The sequence below is a fragment of the Perca fluviatilis genome, chromosome 3, assembly GCF_010015445.1.
Source record: "Perca fluviatilis chromosome 3, GENO_Pfluv_1.0, whole genome shotgun sequence".
In the NCBI taxonomy this organism is placed as follows: domain Eukaryota; kingdom Metazoa; phylum Chordata; class Actinopteri; order Perciformes; family Percidae; genus Perca; species Perca fluviatilis.
Window position 1 is genome coordinate 28,261,493 of NC_053114.1, and position 22,468 is coordinate 28,283,960.

At 43.9% G+C, this 22,468-nt stretch overlaps 1 protein-coding gene across 2 annotated transcripts in view; it reads right to left on the minus strand.

Annotated features, from left to right (window-relative positions):
- gse1 (Gse1 coiled-coil protein) overlaps positions 1-22,468 on the minus strand; it is a 180,727-nt gene that overhangs the window by 21,963 nt on the left and 136,296 nt on the right. For both annotated transcript variants that reach the window (XM_039794039.1, XM_039794038.1), the window contains exon 3: positions 4,217-4,414. In XM_039794039.1, the coding sequence (XP_039649973.1) occupies positions 4,217-4,414 (198 nt within the window). The remainder of the gene's footprint in view (positions 1-4,216; positions 4,415-22,468) is intronic.

The window sequence follows — 22,468 nt, forward strand, 5'->3', positions numbered from 1 at the left end:
ATGCACACACGCACACACAAAATATAAACCGCAGCAACAAACAAACAAAACAAGCTGTGGTCAGAGGCTGTGGCCAAGTGTCCCTGCATAGATGGCACATTTTAGTACAGCCACTGACCCAATCAAACAGCTACCACAGGTCTTCAGCAGACTGTTTCATTCAATGGAGGAGTCCAGCAGCTAAAGCAGTGAATCCCACTGGATCACTAAGCCTTGATAGGAAGACAACACTACACATGAATGTTTTAGTGTTGCCAAATAGCCACTACCAATCTTCTGCCACTACCACCTTCCCCACTGCCTCTGCCAAAACAGCCAAGCATAGCCAGCCCTGCCACGCAGAAGGTGCTCTCCTCCACAACGCCAACACACCCACCCCACCTCCTCCACCCGCTTCCCTCCCAGCATGCATTACAACAACATCAGCACTTAATTAAACAGTCCATTTCACACCTGGTGTGCATAGCAGTGCCCAGCCAACCCTGCATCCATATGCCACCCCACCAGCAGCACAAGCCTCAACACGTGCACTCTAACACAAACACACACACACACACACACACACACACACAGACACACAATAACCAATGATGCACACAAACACCACACACACCTGCTACTACAGTCTTGGCCATGCACTGACAACACAACACAAAGCCTGTAATCTGCATCACTGAGTGGGGGAGGGGAGAGGCACACTGTGTGTTGCTGTGCCAGCGAGGGAAAGAAAGACGGTACAAGATGGCGGATGGAAATAAGAGGAGCAATCCTCTGTGCCTTCTGCTGACTGTACAAACTGTATATTATATTTAAATGCTGCTTTGCTACTGAACAGAGTCATGTGAGGTGTAAGGTTGCTGTGTATGGAGAGAGGACACACAAATGAGCTTGTTTATGAATGTTTTAGGGCCAGTCACAGCCAGAAGGGTTTTGCCTTCAACACACACACACACACACACACACACACACACACACACACACACACACACACACACACACACACACACACACACACACACACACACACACACACACACACACACACACACACACACACACACACACACACACACACACACACACACACACACACACACACGGCCTCAGGCAGGCTCCAGATGGAGAGGTCAGAGACACACTGCCCCTATGTCCCAGCATGCTCTGGGCTCCCAGAAAAAAAGGGGAGCCTCAGGCCACACACTAACACATACGTGTACAGATACTCACAATCTGACAAACACCACAGGTTTTCACAAATCAACTAATTACTTCCAAGTCGGTTTTTTCCCAGCCAATTCAGTCCATCTATCTTGTACACCTTTATTCTCTGTGTCTTTATTCTCTCTCCAGGCAGTGTACTTCAGTTGGTATGAACACAGTCATGACATTCTAGTGGTGTGTATGTGTCCAAGAGTGTGCAAAAAGAAACAACCGAGAGGATTAAACCCAGGTCTGCCTAATTAATCAGATATCAGCAGGCCTGCCTTTTTGAAGCAGTGTGTTATCTGTGTGTGTGTGTGTGTTGTGTGTTTGCACACACACGTGTGTGTGCTATCGTGTGTGTGTAAATGCGAGTGTACATGAGATGAGTGTGTCCTTTTTATTCTGCTCTGATACTCATTATCCATTACCTCCCCTCTTCAGCGCAGCACTCAGTACACAGAGCTATTCGTTATACTCGCCACAGACAAGTGACAATGTATGTGTCTGTGTGTGTGTGTGTGTGTGTGTGTGTGTGTGTGTGTGTGTGTGTGTGTGTGTGTGTGTGTGTGTGTGTGTGTGTATAAACAGCAGCCGTGCTCAGGGTATTAAATCAGTTCAGCAGCCGGTGGCAGTGATACTAGTAGTCAAACCTAACTAATTCCTCTGGGCCTTAGTACACTGAGTCATGGCACCTCATATATACTGCACTACTCACCTCAAAGCATGAACCAGAGGGTGAGAGAGACAGAGAAAGAAAGAGAGGTTGATTCAAAGTAGCTAATGAAAGGACAGCAGGCTGCAGCATGCAAAGAAACCACGAGGCTTACACAGTTGCAAAGGCAACTGTTTTCATGTGTGGGGGTGTTTGTGTGTGTCTGTGTGTGTGTGTGTGTGTGTGTGTGTGTGTGTGTGTGTGTGTTGCCTATAAATACAGGCTGTGCAGACAGAGAGGTGACTGAAGCTCCAGGGGCTACATGGCTCTGCCCACCCCGGAGCCGGTGCTCCTAACACGGGCAAAGTTGCTTCTTCTGCCTGACGGCTGACTCACCCACACATCACTGCCTACACCAGCCAGGCGGCACAGTCAGCAGGCCTAAAAGAACAAAGGGGCTTTTTTGTGCTTTTAATAAAAAGGTGGTAGCGCTTAATCAGACAGGATCTGGTGTCTGTTTGTATGACAAAGACACAGACAGGAACTCTCTGCCTTGTTAGATTGTACATTTCAAATAGAACAGCACACGTGTATTCTCACGACACATCAAAGATAAGAAGGACAAATTCCAATAAAAAAAAAGGTGAGTCCATGATAAAATTAAAAGGCAGGAATGAACTCTGGAAGTGGATTTTTCTGTTTGAGAGGGACAGAGTGGGTAAGTAATGGGGCTGGCATGTAGGGTTGAGGGAGTGACGAGAGATGAAGGGGAGAAGGATTGAGAGGGAGGTGAGGAGAGGTTGGGGCTGAGCTCTCTCTGTAATAAATCATTTGCAGGATTCTGGGACCCAGGCTGCAGTGGGCTGGGGAGCAAGGTGTCCAGGGACAGCCAGGAAGGAGGGGACCATCTGATTTAAGAGCCAGAGCAAGGGTGGACAGCTGGGGTAGCTGGGCTTCTCTGGAGCCAAGGCATGGAGCCACGCACACACGCGCACACACGCGCACACACGCGCACACACACGCACACACACACACACACACACACACACACACACACACACACACACACACACACACACACACACACACACACACACACACTTCCTACTGAGGCTCTCCTGTGTACATTCAGCTTTGTACGCTTGTTTTGTTTATGTGTGATTGAGAGATGCTGGGCATGTGGGTTTGACAAACTTTTACCTGTATGTATGTATGTATGTATTAGAGGCCAGTTTTGCATTTACCAAATATACAGGGAAAAAAAGAAATAAAAAGAAACCCAAAACAGCCTCCCTAGAATTTACATGGATATTTGATCAAGCATATTTCAGCCTTAAAGGGACAGTTCAGAATTTCTGACATAAGGTTGAATGAGTTAATAACCAGCAATTCAACCACCTGATGCTCATTGATACTTATTCATACAACCACAGGACAGAGCTCCGAGAGTTGGGAGATCTATTGCATGTTTTGTGTGTGTGTGTGTGTGTGTGTGACGTACACACTGACAAGGACAAATGTATAAAGGGGAATTATAACACCATCACACATTGACAAGCACACCCAAGCGTTCGTGCACTCACACACAGCACATTAAGTGGGTCAACTAGAGTGGCTCCTCTTCGTCCCAGTATCTCCAGGGACACCAACTAATTCAATCCTGTGTGAATATCATCCCGTTGCTATTAGCAGTTCTGCACTCAGCTAAACTAACCAGCAATGGAACATGGCACAGTGCACACACACTTATATGACCCCCCCCACACACACACACACACACACACACACACACACACACACACACACACACACACACACACACACACACACACACACACACACACACACACACACACACACACACACACACACACACAATGAATTATGTGTGATCATTCACGTGCAGAGTACAGGAGGCACAGAACACCTAATCCATATGGTTTGCAAGTGAGGGTCAGGGGGCTGGATGTAACAATACATTTAGCTCTTATTATGGTTTGATATATAATAAGGTACTAGGATCATGGTTTGTGATATTATATCACAATATTTTCATCAAAAGATTTTGCATTAAGGCTAAAACATACTGAGATATAAAACCAAACTGCAAACCATAAGCTGTAAGTTAATTTTAAAAACAGGTTCAAATAAATCTTAACACTTAATTCAAATGAGAATACACAGCAGAAGCCACAACAGAGAACACAACTGTGCTTCTAAATTTCCCCTTGACAATTAGTGCACAGAATGATTGTTACCATTTTCTTGGTTAATTATACAGCCAAAATGCTGCCATCCAGCAGACTCAAACTTGACAGTGTCATAAATGTCAAATCCCTGTCGCAGACTGTGTGACTTTACCTCGAGGTTCTTCCGCCTGTTTTGCCAGTTTACGGAGGGCTGCAGCGAATCCGGAGTGAGCAGACTGTGTAGCAGGGCTTCCATTGGCTACGATGGAGCCGTTGAGAGGCGACGGGGTGAGGGGGCTGACCGTCGCCGTGGTACGGGTCGCCGTGGAGATCATTCCTAACGATGGTGACTTTGGCTCATGGCTCATGCCTACAAATTTCAAAAGGGAGGAGAATGGGAAAATATTTATAATCAATAATGCATGTTAAACAATAACCAACAAAAACACTTGAGTCATGAGGACTTCAAAATACATTCGGTTCCACAGTACATACAAACGCATATATTGCAAGAAATGTCCAAAGCCAAGTGAGGCGCATGGATGTTTCCTTGGACACAGAGACAGTCAGGGCAGAGTGTGCTGCTAGGTTTGTGACAGCTGGGGCAGAGGGGCTTTGGTTGTATGGCTTAGGGTCAGAGGTGAGAGGTTAGCAGGGCAGGTCACCCTTCCCGTGCTCAAAGAGCTCCAGTCTGGCTGTCTGTCTGCCAGAGGTCCCTGGTCACAGTTTACACAACACCTCTACTGAGCATGCTCCAACACCACCAGAATAACTTTATTTCTTAGTGGCAGTATATTATAGTACCGTAGATGTTAACAAATTCAGCGTATACACATCCGGTGCCCTCCCTGTTAAAATGAAACAAATTAGCAACTCATTGGCTCCCTCACATCTATCACTTACAAAAAAAAAGTGTCCCATTCATATTGTGTTTGATCCAAATAATGCTACCAGGGAGGTGCTACTGAGACCCTTCTCTAATCAGGAAGGTAGAGAATCTTAAAAACAACGTAAGAGGAAATAAACTGTGATGTTTTAAATACTACCAGCTGGATATTTTAGGAGTGTTGAATAAATCGTGGGATTTCTTGGGTCAATGGTTCTGAGACTGAGAGCATAAAAGAAAACTTTTAGTTCAATCCAAAAAAAAAAAGCTAATGCTACATAATAATTAATAAAAAAATTAGTTTTTACTCAGCAGCAACAGCGAAAAGGGTCATTTTTTTGTCATGTCACTTTCTAGTCTCACATTTATAAGAGCTTTGTGGTTGTTGGAGGGGAGAGAGGGTGAGGAGGGTTAAGACAGCTGTCCCTTTCCTTCCTTCCTCTCTGTGTGTGTGTGTGTATGTGTGTGTGTGTGTGTGTGTGTGTGTGTGTGTGTGTGTGTGTGTGTGTGTGTGTGTGTGTTGAAAGGTGACACCGTGTTGACAGCCCCTAGGTTAGTGGAATCCCTAAATGCCAGAACATGTGTGATGCAAAACACACACACACACACACACACAAGCGTAGTTTGTGTGTGGCAGAGGTATAAACCGAAACACACACACACACACGTAGTTTGTGTGTGGCAGAGGTATGAACTGAAACACACACACACACACACACACACACACACACACACACACACACACACACACACACACACACACACACACACACACACACACACACACACACACACACACACACACACACACACACACACACACACACACACACACACAATCAACATTCAAAGTAAACTTCCAGCTAAGACAAAGACCTACTCACTGAAATAAAAGCTGCTTACTAATAGTATATCAATAGCACAATTACATAAGTAGGAGTTATATCTGGGTTTACCCCAGAGGCTGAGAGGGCTATAAAAAGATCATGTTCCCTCCTGAGAAAAGAGCAGAGGCACAGCCCTGTGTGTGTGTGTGTGTGTGTGTGTGTGTGTGTGTGTGTGTGTGTGTGTGTGTGTGTTTAAGTAGACACACACACACACACACACAGCGGCAAGTCAGGCATGAGAGAGAATTCCCAACACCTCTTGAGTTGTCCTGCCTATAACCTCCCGGTTACCGAGTGCACTCAGAATGAACCCAGCACACAATTAATAATGGGATTTAACAATGACTACTGTCAAGCAAACACCCACACCAACTGCATAGTCCAGTAACGTCACTTTGTCTAGACGCACAGTACTGCTCCTCCCTCCCTTGAGAAAGTAAGTAAAAGTCAAAGAAGGGAGTCAAAGAAATACACAGGGAACTTGTTGCAAAAATTAACATAGCGTACACTGTATTTAAAGCATGTATCAACCACACACATAAAACCACAGTACAAACAGGCACACATGCGACAGTGAAAGAAGAGACAGATAAGCACATAGCTTCACAAATACACACAGACACACATATCCGGAGGTCTGGCAGCAGTTCATGACCCCCCTCCTTATAGATTAACAGCGTGACCGAAGCTCCTTACTGCACAAAGGAGTGGAGCCGCCTGGATCCCCCATGGCTGCATCTTCACGTTGAGCCCAGCCCAGCACACACCGGCAGCCACCGACCGGACACACACCATCTTCCTGCTCCTCTCTCTCTTGCTCTCCGCCTATCTATCTCCTCTCACCCGTCCACCCTCTCTCCCTCCCTGCCTGCCTGCCTTCCTGTCTCTAGTTCTGCTGCTCACAAAGACCGTTTAGAGCTTATCTAACAAAGCAACACACCACACATGCTGCCTATCTCTCCCCTCCATGCTCTCTCTCTCTCTCCCTCTCTCTCTCTCTAAGTGAGAAAACAGAAATTCTTAGCCTAGCAGCTGCTGCGATGTCACATGACCTTACGCACCCACCCACCCACTATACCCTCCCTCTCACCCTCCCTCTAGCCCTCCCTCCTCACACTCTCCCTCACTCCTCCTCCTCCTTCCCCCCATCTCAACCTATAATTCCTCAGCCATTTGTAGATAACAGACACAGGCATGCATGCCCTGCCAAGGCGAGTGGGAGGAGGGGGAGGGTAGAGGAGAGGAGAAGAGGAGAGGAGCAGAGGAGGAGGGAAGAGTGCTCAGCCAGTCATCACATCTGACCCCATTGCTGGGGAGCGACAGGCAGTGTGTATGTGTGCATGTATAGATGGATAGATGGGGGGGGAGGGGGGGCGTAGGTTAAATATGTGAGTCGCCCTTCCCTTTTTGAGACACAAAAAGCGAGAAGAAAAGAGAAAGAAATAGGACATGTCCTGGCCTGTGTCAAGCCCAACAGCATAAGAAGGAAAACCTTTTGTGTGAGAATATCTGCCTCAATTCAATTCAATTTGCCTAGCATAGTTGTTCTGTCACAACGGAAAATGCTCCTCAAGTAAAATTAAAGTAAGAGAAAGGCAAACACATCCAAAACAAAAAGGTAATGAAATCCATTCTCTCTAAATAAATCTTCACCATTACATACAAACAAGGAAATCATACCAAAAACGTTTAATCAAACAGTACACACACACACACACACACACACACTCCTATTATGAGTTCTTATCAGGGTGAAGGAAACTAATGCGTAATAGTTGTTCGGGGGTGGAGGGCTCAGGAAAAGGGTAAAAGCGTGGGTTTGACTTCCCCTCTGTCCATCCTGCTGTCATTGCATGGGTGTGAATTAGTTGTTTCTTTAGTCATTTCCTCCTTCCGTCACTGCTAGTTTTCTCAGAACAGCGAGGGAGCGAGAGCGATGACAGGGAGAGAGATTATCTGTGGGGTAAAGCTACACGGTGGCCAGCATTGTGCCAAAGGCCACCTCTCAACAAAGCTCCTTTCTGTTCCGCAGGACTCCCCTGAGAAAGCACAGGACCGCCACACTCTCCTCTGTCTTTTTCTCACTCTTTTGCCCCTTTCCTGTCTTGCATCGCGAGGATCACTGTTTTGGAAAAAGAGTGTCTCTGTGCTGTCTGCGTTGATGTTGTCTGTCTGAAGAAGCTTGTATGAAGCAACCACAGCAGCAGACCATATCATAGCAGGGCAGGGACTGAGGGGGTTGCAGGTGCTTACTTAGCTTTCCCAAAAATGACGCTTGTTCACTCTCACTCTGCTGGTACTCAGAGTGTAGCTCATGGGGCGTCCTGGTGGCCTGGGGGTTGACCAACTTTGTTGCATGTTATCCTCCATCTCTCGCCGCTTATTTCCTGTCGACTCTCCACTCTTGTGCCCAAAACATACAAGAAGAGAAGAGCAGCAGAGAAATCTACGTAACCCTGCAGGTGAAAGCTCATAGCTTACCATAGCATGGTTAAACACTTTCTACTTCCAAGGCACTGAAGATAAAAAAAACAACAGGAAAGACCTCTCTCTACTGTGTATCTACTTTTTCTTACTAAAACAAAAGCCACACAAATCAAGGCTCTCTTTTAAGAGTAAGTAAGTAATGATGAATTGCATGATCTAAGCAACCCAGGATGAGTTATGTCTTGTGAATTTCCAGATAAGTGAGCCTGCCGCTACCTCTTAACATCACTCAGTTACAACACTCTTGCTCAGTATGGTACGCAGTCTCTGGCTCTATGTTCTTCAGACATCCAGCAGATGGCACTGTCTCCCAGTTAATCAGAGGGAGCCCTCTGTAGATAACACAGCATGTGTCACAGTCCTTTAATCCAGTGATACACAAAAGGAAAATAGATTTTAAATGATATTGTTGTGGATTATGAAAAGGACAAAGGCTGTATCCACTTGCAAGTTTTAGAACCTTAATGCAAAGGTCTTAGGCGGTATGAAGAAATTTAATATTTTGGGATTGTAGCAAAAATTTAAACATGTTTGCTTACAACCCAAGGGTCAAAAGGAGTCCGTTACACACCAAGCTTCCTGATGCAATTAACCCTTTGAATGCTGTTATGCCCTAAGGGAAAACAAAACAAAACCCTGAAAGAAAAGGAATGTAGATTACAACAAACCACACACAAGCATGATCCTGCCCATACACACACACACACACACACACACACACACACACACACACACACACACACAGCAGATTGACTGCTAAATGGCATACAGTAAACACACAGTTTTAACACCCTGCTGGGAGTAAAGCCGATCACTAACTCCCATAGTCAAACAAACACACAGTTCAACCCTTTTTCTGGTTGGAAGGCAGATTTCTCTCTCTCTCTCTCTCTCTCTCACTCTCTCTCACACACACACATACACACACACACACACACACACACACACACACACACACACACACACACACACACACACACACACACACACACACACACACACACACACACACACACACACACACACACACACACACACACACACACACACACACACACACACACACACAATCCTCTTGGCTCCTGTACGGCCCGACCAGCGGGGAGATAATGCAGTGGCAGCTCTAGCTTGTGGTTAATCTTTAACCAGGAAGGGATTTGCCTATCAGCTCGTTAAAACTAGCAGGGCAGTGACGCTGGCCCATCTATCCGATCCAGCCACCAACCTGGCTTGGCCAAGTCCAACACAGCATGGAGTGGAACTGTTCTGCCTACACTGTGTATCCATGCTTTACTTTACTGGGTCAGTAGATGCTTCTTTTCCAGTGGCTTGGTAAACTGTAGGACACTTCAGCTATGCCACAATATTGTGTTGCTGCTTAGGAACAGAGGAAAACTGGTCAGTGTCTTCCCTCAAATGAACAATAAATATGTCAACATAATAAACTCAACAACTCTAAAAGTCTTGCTGTGCTCAGCTTTGAATACTTTCGTAGCTCCGGTGAAACACAGTCTCTGTGGTTTGGTGTTTTGTTCCACTCCTACATTCCTGTTCTGTTCTTTCTTTACTCTAACCAACAGCACCCTTGGTGTTTTCTGATAATATCTTCTTTGCTGTACTATCAAGAGCTGTATTTGCTAATACAAAACAAACATTTACGGCTGCTTTATATTAAACTGTTTCCACCAGCAACCTATTGGAAGGCTTTTATTGTGAATCAAACGTTTAGCCAAATTTATTGTTATGATTAGCAAACAACTGACAACTGAAATGAACTTACACAGTGGGCTTTGGACATTTTTTGTGCTTTTTGTTGTCAGGAGACCAGTTCTAAATACTGCAGGGATGAATTGGTTATACAAGATGTGGCCTTTGGGAACTGGTTAGGTGAGGAGCTGCAGGCCAGCAAGCCTCCAACACATTATCAAGATAAGCAATAGCTTTTACCATGTGGTCATAGATAAGAGGAAACCCCCTTATGGCTCAGATTATGAACTCTGATCACAGTTGCTTATGATAGCACAGCGCAGGTATTCAAAAATGGAGACATCACTCAGTGGGAAAGCATACTTCAACCAGAGGACACAGGTTCAAACATCCACCCTGATAAAATTACCTAGTAGCCCAGTCACCGATACAGGAGGGATTTAGAGTCGGCTTGATGAGTACATGTCCTCATGAAAGGTTGACTGACTTGCTAGCTGGCTAAATATGTGCTGACAGTAGGGGTGGGAATCACCAGAGGCCTCACGATACGATATCATCACGATACTTATGTCACGATACAATATTATTGCGATTTTAAACATATTGCAATTTTCTGCGATATATTGCAATGTGTTACCTTTTTTCCAACTTCAAATTCTTCCCAATTTCAAATGATGTCCCCAAAGGAAAATTTGTAGGAAACATCTGTTTTATCTAAAAAGATAAATTTCTCTGTCTGTTCATCTCACTTCAATTTTATTGCTGCAAAATGGGATTGTCAAGCAATTAGTTAAAAAATTAAAAAAACATAAAAGATCGATACTTGGCGTCTGTGTATCGATACAGTATTGCCCCGAAAAATATTGCGATACTATGCTGTATCGATTTTTTTCCCCACCCCTAGCTGACAGGGGGATAAAAAGGATGCGAGGAGGGTATATAAGAGGTTCAGCATTAAGGAAACTTCTGACTACATATACTGTAGATAGACAAAACAAATTAGCCTATTTTATTACCTGAAGTACCATTGATGCAGCAATGTGGATGACACCAACCTAGCAAAACAGGATGTAATAGGGCATAATAAGCACTACCACAGCTACATCATGAGAGTGCTTCAACCTAAAGTGAGCTTTAAATGACATCTAGTTCTAACAGCAGAAAACATAACTCTGTGGCTGACAAAATCCACACCTTAAGTGATCTACTGTTTATAAATAATACTGTACTGTACCCGTAAGCAGCCTTAAAAGTTGTAAAAAAAAAAAAAAAAGGAACAAAAGGATGATTTTTAAGCTGGACTAGCAGGCATTTAAAAAAATAAATCTAATGTGGTTCATGTAGGTGAAATGAGAGAGCAGGAACCCAAACTCAATAGCAGCTGTAAATGTTCTTACACATGAATACCAGGGCTTAACTGTACAAATAGATGCATGTCACGATCTCTGTCTTGAAAACACACACACACACACACACACACACACACACACACACACACACACACACACACACACACACACACACACACACACACACACACACACACACACACACACACACACACACACACACACACACACACACACACACACACACACACACACACAAACCTGCTCTGGTAGTTCCAGGTTTGTTTGACTTCTGAGATGAGATGTCAGAGCAATCTACCCTAAGGCACTGTAGAACGGATGTGTATGTGTGAGAGTGAATGTGTGTTTGCACACGCACGCACACCTGCGAGTAAATGTCTGTGCACATGCATGCCATCTCTTTTACTCCATACCAAAGAGAAGAGAAAATCCTAATACCAGAGAAATCCTGAAACAGCGTCACAGCAGAATCAAAGGCGACAATTCCACTGGTGAATATGAGAGAGAAAAGAAAGGAAGGAAAAAGAAAAGGGAGACCGAGAAACAAGAGGGGGGAGAGAGAAAGAGAGAAAACGAGAGAGAGAGAGAGAGAATGAGAGAGAGCAAGAGATCAATCAAGAAAAAAACTGGAGAGTATTGCCTGCGTCTGAGCAGCAGAGAAAAGAGTACATCTCCCTCTGACCTGGCTCGCTGCCTGTCACCATCTTCAACCCATTCTCTCTCTCACAACACACACACACACACACACACACACACACACACACACACACACACACACACACACACACACACACACACACACACACACACACACACACACACACACACCTCTTTGCAAAGAGCAAAGAGAGCAGTCTTCCTGTCTTTTACCTTGTGTGACTTTAAATGATACGGTTGTGTATGTGAGTGTGCATGTGGGCGCACACCTTATTATTCATCCCTCACCTCCTACTTCTCTTCCTTTTCCTCCCCCCCCCCCCACAAACTGCCTGCCAGCAGCTCGCAACAATAACAGAGATTTCAAAAGACCAGCCAGCATCTCTCTCCCTATCTTCACTTTAATTCTCCAACACACAGCCACAGAGAAGCAGATTGTGTCTTGAGGGTAGGCACGAGCTGAGAGGATTTTCTCTCTTCTCCTCCTCCCTGCATCCGACTCACCCACCCCAACAGCGCCATTTCCTCTGTCTGTTAATTACATAGCGGCTGTGGTAGGGGTTGCTGGGGTTGTGTGTGTGTGTGTGTGTGTATACACATGTCATCTAGGGAGTGTGTGGCTGTGTTCTCTGAGACACTAGTGTGGGCGTATGACAGAACCGTCTGGTTACGCTTCACAACGCTGCTTAGAGAGTGTGAACACACACACACACACACACACACACACACACAAGCCTTCTGTCTGTGACTCTGGCTCTTTGTGGACCATGCCCCAGGAGTCAAGCTGCTGTCTGTATGGCTGTGCCCTCTGTAGCCTCTTGCTGAGGGGGACACAGCCCTGCCGCTCCCCTGATGAGAGGGCCAGCTTCAGCCCCAGCCCAGCTGTTGGACTGAGATGAGGTAGAGAGTCAGTTCTTCATCATCATCATCATCAGGTCCTGTCAACTCTTTCTTTTAATCAACCTCATCTGCTACATAGACAGGAAAAGGCTCTTCCCAGCAGGTCAGGGAGATATGACAGATGTTGCACATATCACATATACTCTAAGCACAAATAATAGCAAATGCGTGCAAAGAAGGATCTGCCATGGAGCTTATCATGGTTTCTGCACCTGTGATGCACACAGCCCACACAGACCTGGATAAATTGTATTGTTCTATACTGCCTGGGGACATCACCGCATGTAACATGTTGCAGTTATCATCATCTTGCAACGGTTTTCGCCACCTCCCCTACATGCACCCCTCACTTTATCCTCTGTTCAACCTCTCTATCCCCTCTATTTTCTCTTTCTCTATGTGATGTACTCTGCTGGGTTGTGGTTGCCTAATTAGCACTCCAAGTGCTCTGCATGGGCCCTGATTCCCAAGTGGCTCCACCGCGCGTACGCGCACATTGGTGTGTGTGTTCCTGCTTGTACATTATGTGTGTCAGAATGTGTGTATGTTGTATGGACTGATGAGTGAACCTCTTTCCTCAGACGAGGACGACAACGCGCCGTCGCCATGGCCACACATCTCAGTGAATAGCCACAACGACAAGGTCTTTATTGGCCACAGAGCTGAGACCCGTGGTGTCCTTTATTCTTTCAAGTATTTGACCACGTATTTGTAGAATAGAAGCTCATTGAAAAATGTGACTATTCTACAACATTTTTGAGGGTCAAACCATATTATTCTTAATGGCTCATGTGTTTCTGAAAATCTAATTTTTAGAGTACGATTACAATCAGCGTTGGTATTGCTTGATTGTTAGCTAGACCAGTGGAATGTGGGCAACCCATCAAAATCAGGCCTATGATGAGTGTGCACTGTGGTGATAAATGAATGACTCATTCTTTCTAAAGCACAAATCCTCATGACTTCCCTAGTCTATACAGGACAGATCTAAGAACTCAAGATTTTGTTTAAAGATTAGACTTACACAATTACAATACGTTTCACATGACCTTGGATTAAGGTTGAGAGGAAACGATTAGTCGGCTAATTTACCAACAGAAAGATAATTGAGAACTATTTTGATAATTGATGAATAATTTGTTATTTATTAAGCAGGAATAATGAAAAAGTGCACAAATTCCTTAGGTTACTTTGGAAATAGGAGGATTTGCTGCTTCTAGCATATATCAGAGCAAACTGAATACCTCTGATTTTGAACTTTTGGTCAGAAAAAAGGAGACATCTGAAGATATCGCCTTGAGCGCTGTGAAGATGTGATTGGCCTTTTTTTCACTATTTTTTTGGCACAGACCAAACAGTTAAATGAAAACATAATCATGCAGATTTAGTGATAATAAAAGTGGTTAGTAGTTGCAGCCTTATGAGCAGCTTGAGAATCAATTTCCAAAACACATGTATGGAGAATATCGTTTATTTAATTGCTACTAGAAAGCCATGCAATGGCTTTCATGTGGAATATTTCCTTCCGGAGTATTTATTTGATCTATTTAGATTTTGCGACATTTCAAAGGGGAAGCACGTATGGTCGATGTGAAACTAAAATATGAAACAACACATATGGAAGACGAAGAAATGAGCTATAAACAGAAATAATTTTTTTTTTTTTTTTTTAAAGAACAGTGCCCGAAAATGGATACCCTTTAGTAATGCAAATACCAGCCAACTAAAACAAGTTGAGCTGGCAACTAGATCTTCTGTGTTAAAGCACGTTTGACACGGCAACTGTGGCCTACACCAACACAGGCATGCAGCTCTGTCCATAATCTGATTAAAACACATGGCCACAAAGCCCCCCTTCACTTCTTCAGGCACATTTCTGACCTTGCCCTCATACACAAGGAGGCATGCTAACAAACAGGCACACACTATGACAGTCAGCTGATATAGCAGATATCTTGGACCGAGAGAGAGAGAGAGAGAGAGAGAGAGAGAGAGAGAGAGAGAGGCAAACAGACAGACATGTTAAAGAGAGATAGAAGCAGACACAGATAGAGGGAAAAGAGATGATGATGATGATGATAGCAAAAGAAAAGGCCTTTGTTGAAGAGTAGCCTTTAGCACAATGCTGGGTTATACTGTGAGAGTGTGACTGGAGAAAGCACAAAGACAAGACAGATAGACCCACAGACAGACAAACACACACACAACACACACACACACACACACACACACACACACACACACTCTGTATGATACATGCAGAGGACACACACCAATAAATGCTGAATGAAAGAGGCCCATTTGGTGAGGGCAATAGTCAAGAACGGTCAGTATTGAGTGTGTATGATTCGCTTATCTAATGCTCTCATGTTGCCTGTGTTGTGTTTGTTTGGCTAATGCTTATCAGTCCCTGGTGTATGAAAACGACAGCAGCAAACATCAGCTACTCAAACATTCACACACATATTCTAAAGATTCTGTATCTCAAACACAGTTTGGTCTGGTGGCTGTAGCAACGCTGACTTTTTTTGTGTGTGAATGAAAATGTTTTCTTTTTTCAGTTGCCCTCAAACAATTTAATCCAAGCTAAAGATTGAGAATGCAAACAAAGTTAACATTGTGAAAAGGTTGCTGGTAATTAACTCCACTGAACACTGTGTTGTGTGCTCCTGTCTAAATGAAATCACACTGGATATGAAAGCAGCACATGTCCAATGCAGTTCAGGGAATGGGTCTTGCAGCAAGGGATTTCATGACCACGAAGAAAGACCAGTGTGTGTCTGCCTCAATTCAAGAGGCTTGCATTGCGATTTATTTTCACGGGGGAAAAAATGCACAATGCTCAAGTTTCCCAGGCCACTGTTTGGTCGAGATCTTTAACAAGATTCATTGCATGTACAATTAATTGTCTAGCCATACATTTATGTGGTGTGTCACTAGGTGTGTGAGTGTGTGCCATGCAGTGTGACAAGCAAATTAGTGCGCACACACACACACACACACACACACACACACACACACACACACACACACAAAACCTGGGGTTAAAAAATGAAGTATTGTTTAATGGCGATGCTGGGTGACAGGGACATGCGTCTCTACACAGGCCCAGCTTACAGAGCACGTTAGGCTTGCTCTCTCACAGGAAAAGTAAACACACATACACAGTGATAAGCAGCTTTATCAGTGACATATGGAGCAAAAGCAGTAAGCATGAGAACAAAAGTCATGAACCACAGGAAGTTTTTGGTTCTCTGGCTATCTACTTCACAACATTTTCCTCTGAATCTGTCTGTCTGTACAGGCGTATGTCCACCCACATATCTGTTCGTCTTCCATTCAGATAAATACTTTATGACCTGTTTGTTCAGCTGTCTTCACTAGTCACCACATTTACAGCCTACCTTTACTACCGTTTTTTACACCCAGTAGGGGAAGATTAGACACACACAATCACTCGCACTTATTCTCTCCATCTAAAAAGGAAAAGGCATCAAACGGGGCCTACTGCCACAAAATGTAACAAGTGTACCTGGAGAGTTCTAGCTAAGAAGACAGAAGAAGAAAGATGAACAGAGAAAGAGAGCAGACAGATGAAGAGAGAGAGAGAGTGGTAGAAGAGATAGAGACATGTTGGCCTGTATTTCCTAAACATCCAACAGTGGTTTGTCTTTCATCACACAGGCAGACCACACAGCGGCCCTGCCCTGACAAACAAAAAGAGCATCATGCACTGTGCACCCACATTTTCATACCACCTCAGGACATTGTTGTAATGCTAGTCAAATCCAAGCCTCGCCCAGTCAACACATCCCATTCTCTCCAATAGGGAACTATGTAAACCCATGCAAAGGCCTCTCTACAGTCTGTGCTATTCAAAGCTATCAAGGGGGGGCTGTTGATAAGGAAATGCAAAGTGGGTCACCTTTAACTCCAGGCTCCTTGTGTAAACAGTATGGGGAGCTGCTTGGGACTCTCCTAATCACTCTCTAAACAGAGCCAGGTGCTGTTGCCACAGACAAACTGTCACCAACACTCTGCTCAACACAGCTGCCGTCTAGCCCCCAGACACTCACAGCACTGCAGGCTACCGCAGCATGACAAACAGCACGACGACACCTGAAAACATGCCAACCTAGTACAGTTGCCATCACAGTATAAGGGTTCAACTCGTTTTAAATAGCAAATCATAAGCTAGAAAATTCGGTTCCTCCGAGTAAGATTTGCATAAGTAATCACACTCTTATCATGTCCTGAACCATCAGACACATCGTTGACAAGGGAAGACAAATCAACCGAAACTTAGCCAACTCGCAGCTTCTACCAAGGAGGGTGTGTTTGTTGCCGTAACTTGGTTTGTCTCTCTGTAAATAGGAGCTGACAAAAAGTTTATTTTCATGAAATTTGGTAGACGGATAAAGAACGCTTTGCATTTCAGAAGAAGAAGATCCAGATCGGAGATTTCTGCCACTGAACAATGTGTTTGTTGCAAGTTGTTTGCTATTACTATGACACGTAAATTAAGATGATTCTGATGCCTTGGGAAATGTTTGGGAAATGTTTGGGAAATGTTTTTTTCCAGTTTGTGGTCAGAGTTTAAATGTCAGCATATGTCAAATCACTTTGGAGAACATTTCACTATTCTGGTTTGTTCTCTTACATGTTCGCAGGCAAAATGGATGTCTGGGGAATAATCTAAACTGTACAGAGAAGTTGTTTTATAGTTCACAATAATACATAATACAATTTACCATATAGTATACTGTGGTGTCTGATTACAAAAAGACAGTGTGCACAGCATAGCAGGCAGACAGGCCCAACATGCTTTACATTGGCCAACACACTGCCTACCCTATCTATATCCAGTTTTAGTTAACATCTATGCCATGAGTCAAAATCTTTTTTTTTACATCATTGCAGTTTCTTTGTTTAGCGCAGTTAATTGCTCATTAGCTAAGGTCCTATTGGCTATGATTGTTGACGCTAAGGGCCCTATCTTGCACTCAGCGCAATTGCCTTTGTACACCGACGCATGTATCATTCCTATTTTGCACCCTACGCACAGCGGACTTTTCCCTCCACAGACGCACATCGGTAAATTAGGGAATGTATTTGCGCTCCCGGGGGCGGTTCAGCGAAAAGAGGAGGCGTGTTCCGGCGCAAACTTTACGTGGTGTTATTTAACAATTCCGCCACTGACCAGGAAAAACCTGGTCTAAAGTCAGTGGCGCTAATCTTAAGTCAGTAGCGCGTTATTCAGATGCTATTTTAGGGACGAATGCTTGGCCATAATGTAGCATGTGCACAACGCGCATACACTTCTCTCATCTACAGCAGTTCACATTTTTGAAAACCATACATAATTACAAAGAAAAATTTTACTGAAAATGCGCTTCATGTGTTTGGATAGATCAGGAGGCATTTTACAGTACAATCCTCAAAAGGTCGCAGCATTCTTTGTGGCTTGTTGTGTTTTACACAACATTTCCATGAATCATGATGTTGATGACATAAATGAGGAAATATTAGAGGACTTAAGGAGACGTGATGTTGAACTACGGTGGGATTGGACACTACGGCGGAATCTGGTCCGGGAGTGGCAATGCGCGATGCGCTCTATCGGGTGGACGGAGATGGAGTTGGGGGAGGAGGAAGGGGTACAACAGGTGCAGGTGGTGCATTTGGAGGCCCACGCTGCATGGCTGCAGCAATCCTCTCCAGACTTGAGGAGATGCGCCCGAGAGGCCGCAGCAACATCACCACCCGGACAAGACGGGCATTTATTACTTTGCCGCATCCTGGACAGCTCCCGCTGGCGTGCGCCAGGCAAATCCGCCGTCATCATAGCAATCCGCCACGGAACAAGCGCGCCTGCTCTTAAAGGGAATGTGAGATGACGCTCTGATTGGTTATTTTCACGTTACGCCCAAACCACACCTAGGTACTTCAGACCAATCCATTTAAGATTTGCGTCGGGCACAAGAGTCATTTATCCCGCCGGTATAACCGTGCGTTCATGGACATCGGAAAAACGTGAAAACGTCACCATTCATGATGCATTCATGAACTTCCTGTAGGAATCCGAGGTGGGTGTCAGTACCCGATCCGTTCCACCGGCACGATCCGTTCTGCGCATGTGCAAGATGAAACGTATGCCATGACGTATGCGCAGATGATAATACCATTTTACGAGCTGCCCAATCTGTTCCACGCTAGCCTCCACCGGGATAGCTAACAGCTAATTCGGCTAACCGCTAGCCGACAGCCTTCAGTCTAAAATAACGCATGCGCAGAACGGATCGTGCAGGCAGAACGGACAGCTAGATTCAGTCTAAAATAACGTTAAGTCAAACATAATGGGAAAAGCAGGCTACAGCTAAATTAAGACTTTACAGTAATAACAATAAAGACAAGTATTGAGTGATTGTATAAGTAGAACTGACGTAACAGCTGTTATATATGTTAATGTTTATTTTCAAGTTTTATTTTGAGGGTCTTTTAAAGTTTACATGCTGTCTCAGCTAGCGGTTAGCCGAATTAGCTGTTAGCTAAACTAACGTTAGCTTAACTGTGGAGGCTAACGGCAGACCGCTACAATCAGCTAGCGGTTAGCCAAATTAACCGTTAGCTAAACTAACGTTAGCTTCCCGGTGGAGGCTAACGGCAGACCGCTATAATCACCTAGCGGTCCGCCGAATTATTATTCGCTAAACTAACGTTAGCTGGAGGCTAGTGTGGGAACATATTTCAATGACAATAAACTGTTTATTGTGGACAAATGCCTCTGCCAAGAAACATACACAGACATAACATGTTTTAAAATTATTCATAAATAGGCTTATGTATAAAAAAAAAAACATTATCCGTGTCTTTTCCCGTTCGTTGTCCTGCAGAACACAAACAAACACCTGGCGATGTGCTGTTTGGATGCTCGCATAACAAAACAGCAGAAAATCTTCTGTTATTGTGGCCTCCATGTTTTCACACACCTGATGCTCTCGGCTACGGCCAACCGTTGGTGGCAGTCATGCAAAAAGTTGTTATGCCAAACGCCAATATAACAAAAGAAGAAGAACGCGCATCCCGACCATGTGAACGCTGCCAGTCGGAAAAACAACGTAACCAGGGGGGCGGTGCCTGTTATTCCGAGGTGGCATGAATGCAGCATAATAGCAACAGCGCCCGAGATCCGCCCACAAAGCTACTTGCGTTTTGCGTTTCACACTTGCGTTTCAGATCGTTAAAATAGGGCCCTAAGTGTTGATTTTGTTTAGATATGCCAAATTGTAATTATATAAGTAGTTATTGGTCAGACTATATACTGTATTTTTATTATTTCAATTGTTAGTTGTTGGCACTTGTTGGCGTTTATAGCAACAAAAATGACAAGGGGGATACAGTTAGAAAAAATCTTTTATGATAATAATGAGGCGTGGTTTATTTCATAGGCTGTGTATTTGTGTTAATACATTTTCTGGGTCACATAACAGTGATATATAACCAACAAATGTATCCTGGAATTCATTCAAAACTTGAATTTGTTAAAAAAGTAATATATAAATAAATAAATATTTTAAAATTTGACTGAAAGAGACAATTATATTGTTAATCGCAATAATTTCAGAGACAATTAGTTGTTCAGCAAAATTTGGAATTGTTACAAGCTCTACAAACTTGTAGCTCCCATATCTTGTAGCAGTGACTGATCCTAATCTAGCAGTTCCCTGGCATGCTCACTGTTCTGCTCCACAGACTCAGAGTTATGTGGTTACAATAACACATTTAAAAAAACAACACTGAGACATGACAACAACTATTCTATTCTCTTACTGTTTTCTGAAGATATATTAAAAAAAGTTTACATTAGTATAATATTGTTGGTTAAGAATAAACATAATGCTGAAAGGCGTTGATCGGAGATTATCCTGTGACAGCAGTCACGAGTCAAATGCTAGGTTAAGTGTATGTGTTCATACAGTATGGAAGGTTTCTGTATGTTAGTGGTAATAGTGCAGTGGTGACATGTGCCTGCCATCAGTGGTAAAGATGATAGTTCAACTTCAGAAAGAAGATAAATCACTGAAAGCTCTTTGAGAGCACATACATCCACTATGGCTTAATCTGGATCAAGATCTTCATCAAAATACACGTAGTGATTGACACCCATTCATTCATTAAGTCCATATTCATGAGAAAAACAGCGAAAATGCTCAAATTCCTGGATCCACAACAAAACTACACTGGGCATTTTATTTATTTAAATTTCTGTTTTGACACCTGGCACCTTACAAATAGACACTTGGCCACAGCCTCCTTGGTGTGATCATTATTTTCTATTATATTGAAATAAAGAAATATCAAAAGTTAATGTCCACATAAAATATGTAAAAAAAAAAAATTGTTTCTTTGGAACTGTGAGTGGTAATCGATTAGGTGAAACTTAAACTCCACATTTCAGCGACAAGTGAAATAGAACAATAATATCTTACTATATAGCTATGTATCTAGTCTTCCATTGTGAACTGATGAAAATAAATGTGTCCCCTCATTCATTTGTATTGCCCCCATAGTGTAATTTTCGGAACATTGCGCTGCTGTAAGCCATTTCTGGGGTCTTAGAAAACCCGGCTGTAAGCCATATAAGTACCAGTAAGATAATAACGGATATACCACAATATGCACAAAATGACAGCACACAGGTACATTACATGGCAGACAGATGCCCAAGTAATGAATGACCTATTTCCAGCACCAGTAGCTGTTCATCAGTAGGACAGTCTCACTATAAAAACCAGGAGGCTCTAATTCCCTGCACTTGCAGTTATGGCAAACCTTATCAGCAGCAGCTAAAACACACAACAAGGCTCCTACTGGCTGCAGATAAACCGAACTCAAACTCAACCCGCAGCACAGTGTGCTCAGTAAAGCCTGTTGCTCCACGGCTATGTTTGTGGACCGTGTTTTAAACCCGAGAGGTGTGTGTGATGAGCGTGATGAGTGGTGCGTGTGTGTGTTTTTGTGTGTTCCCTACAGAAGCAGCTGTTGTACGCGCCTGCAGTTCAAGAGAGATTCAGGACGCGCGGGAAGTGAGTTCAACACGGGTTCACCTGCCACGCCACGCACGCGCGCACACACCCCCCCTACACACACACACACAAAAACACAAAAAAAAAAAAAAAAAACACACACACACACTTCACCCGAGAGCACCAAATGGTCAACATGTGTCACTATCGCAGTCACAGTCACATTAATGCAGAGAAAATGCCCCTTTCAAAGACAGGCTTTTACTGCTCTGAAGGAGCAGCCCTGGCCAGACGTTCTCCAATAATTTTAAAGGAGCCAGCATGACTGGAGACTACGAATTACCAGCCAAGTAAAGCCAATAATACAATTTTACATAAAGGGCCTACAGTGAGCGTAACGTTACGCAGAAACCCTCTGGGCTGTGCTTTACATAATTATCACAACAGCGCACCGGGTAACAATGTTACAAGAAGTTAATTTGAAGGGGTGGCGGTCGCCCACTA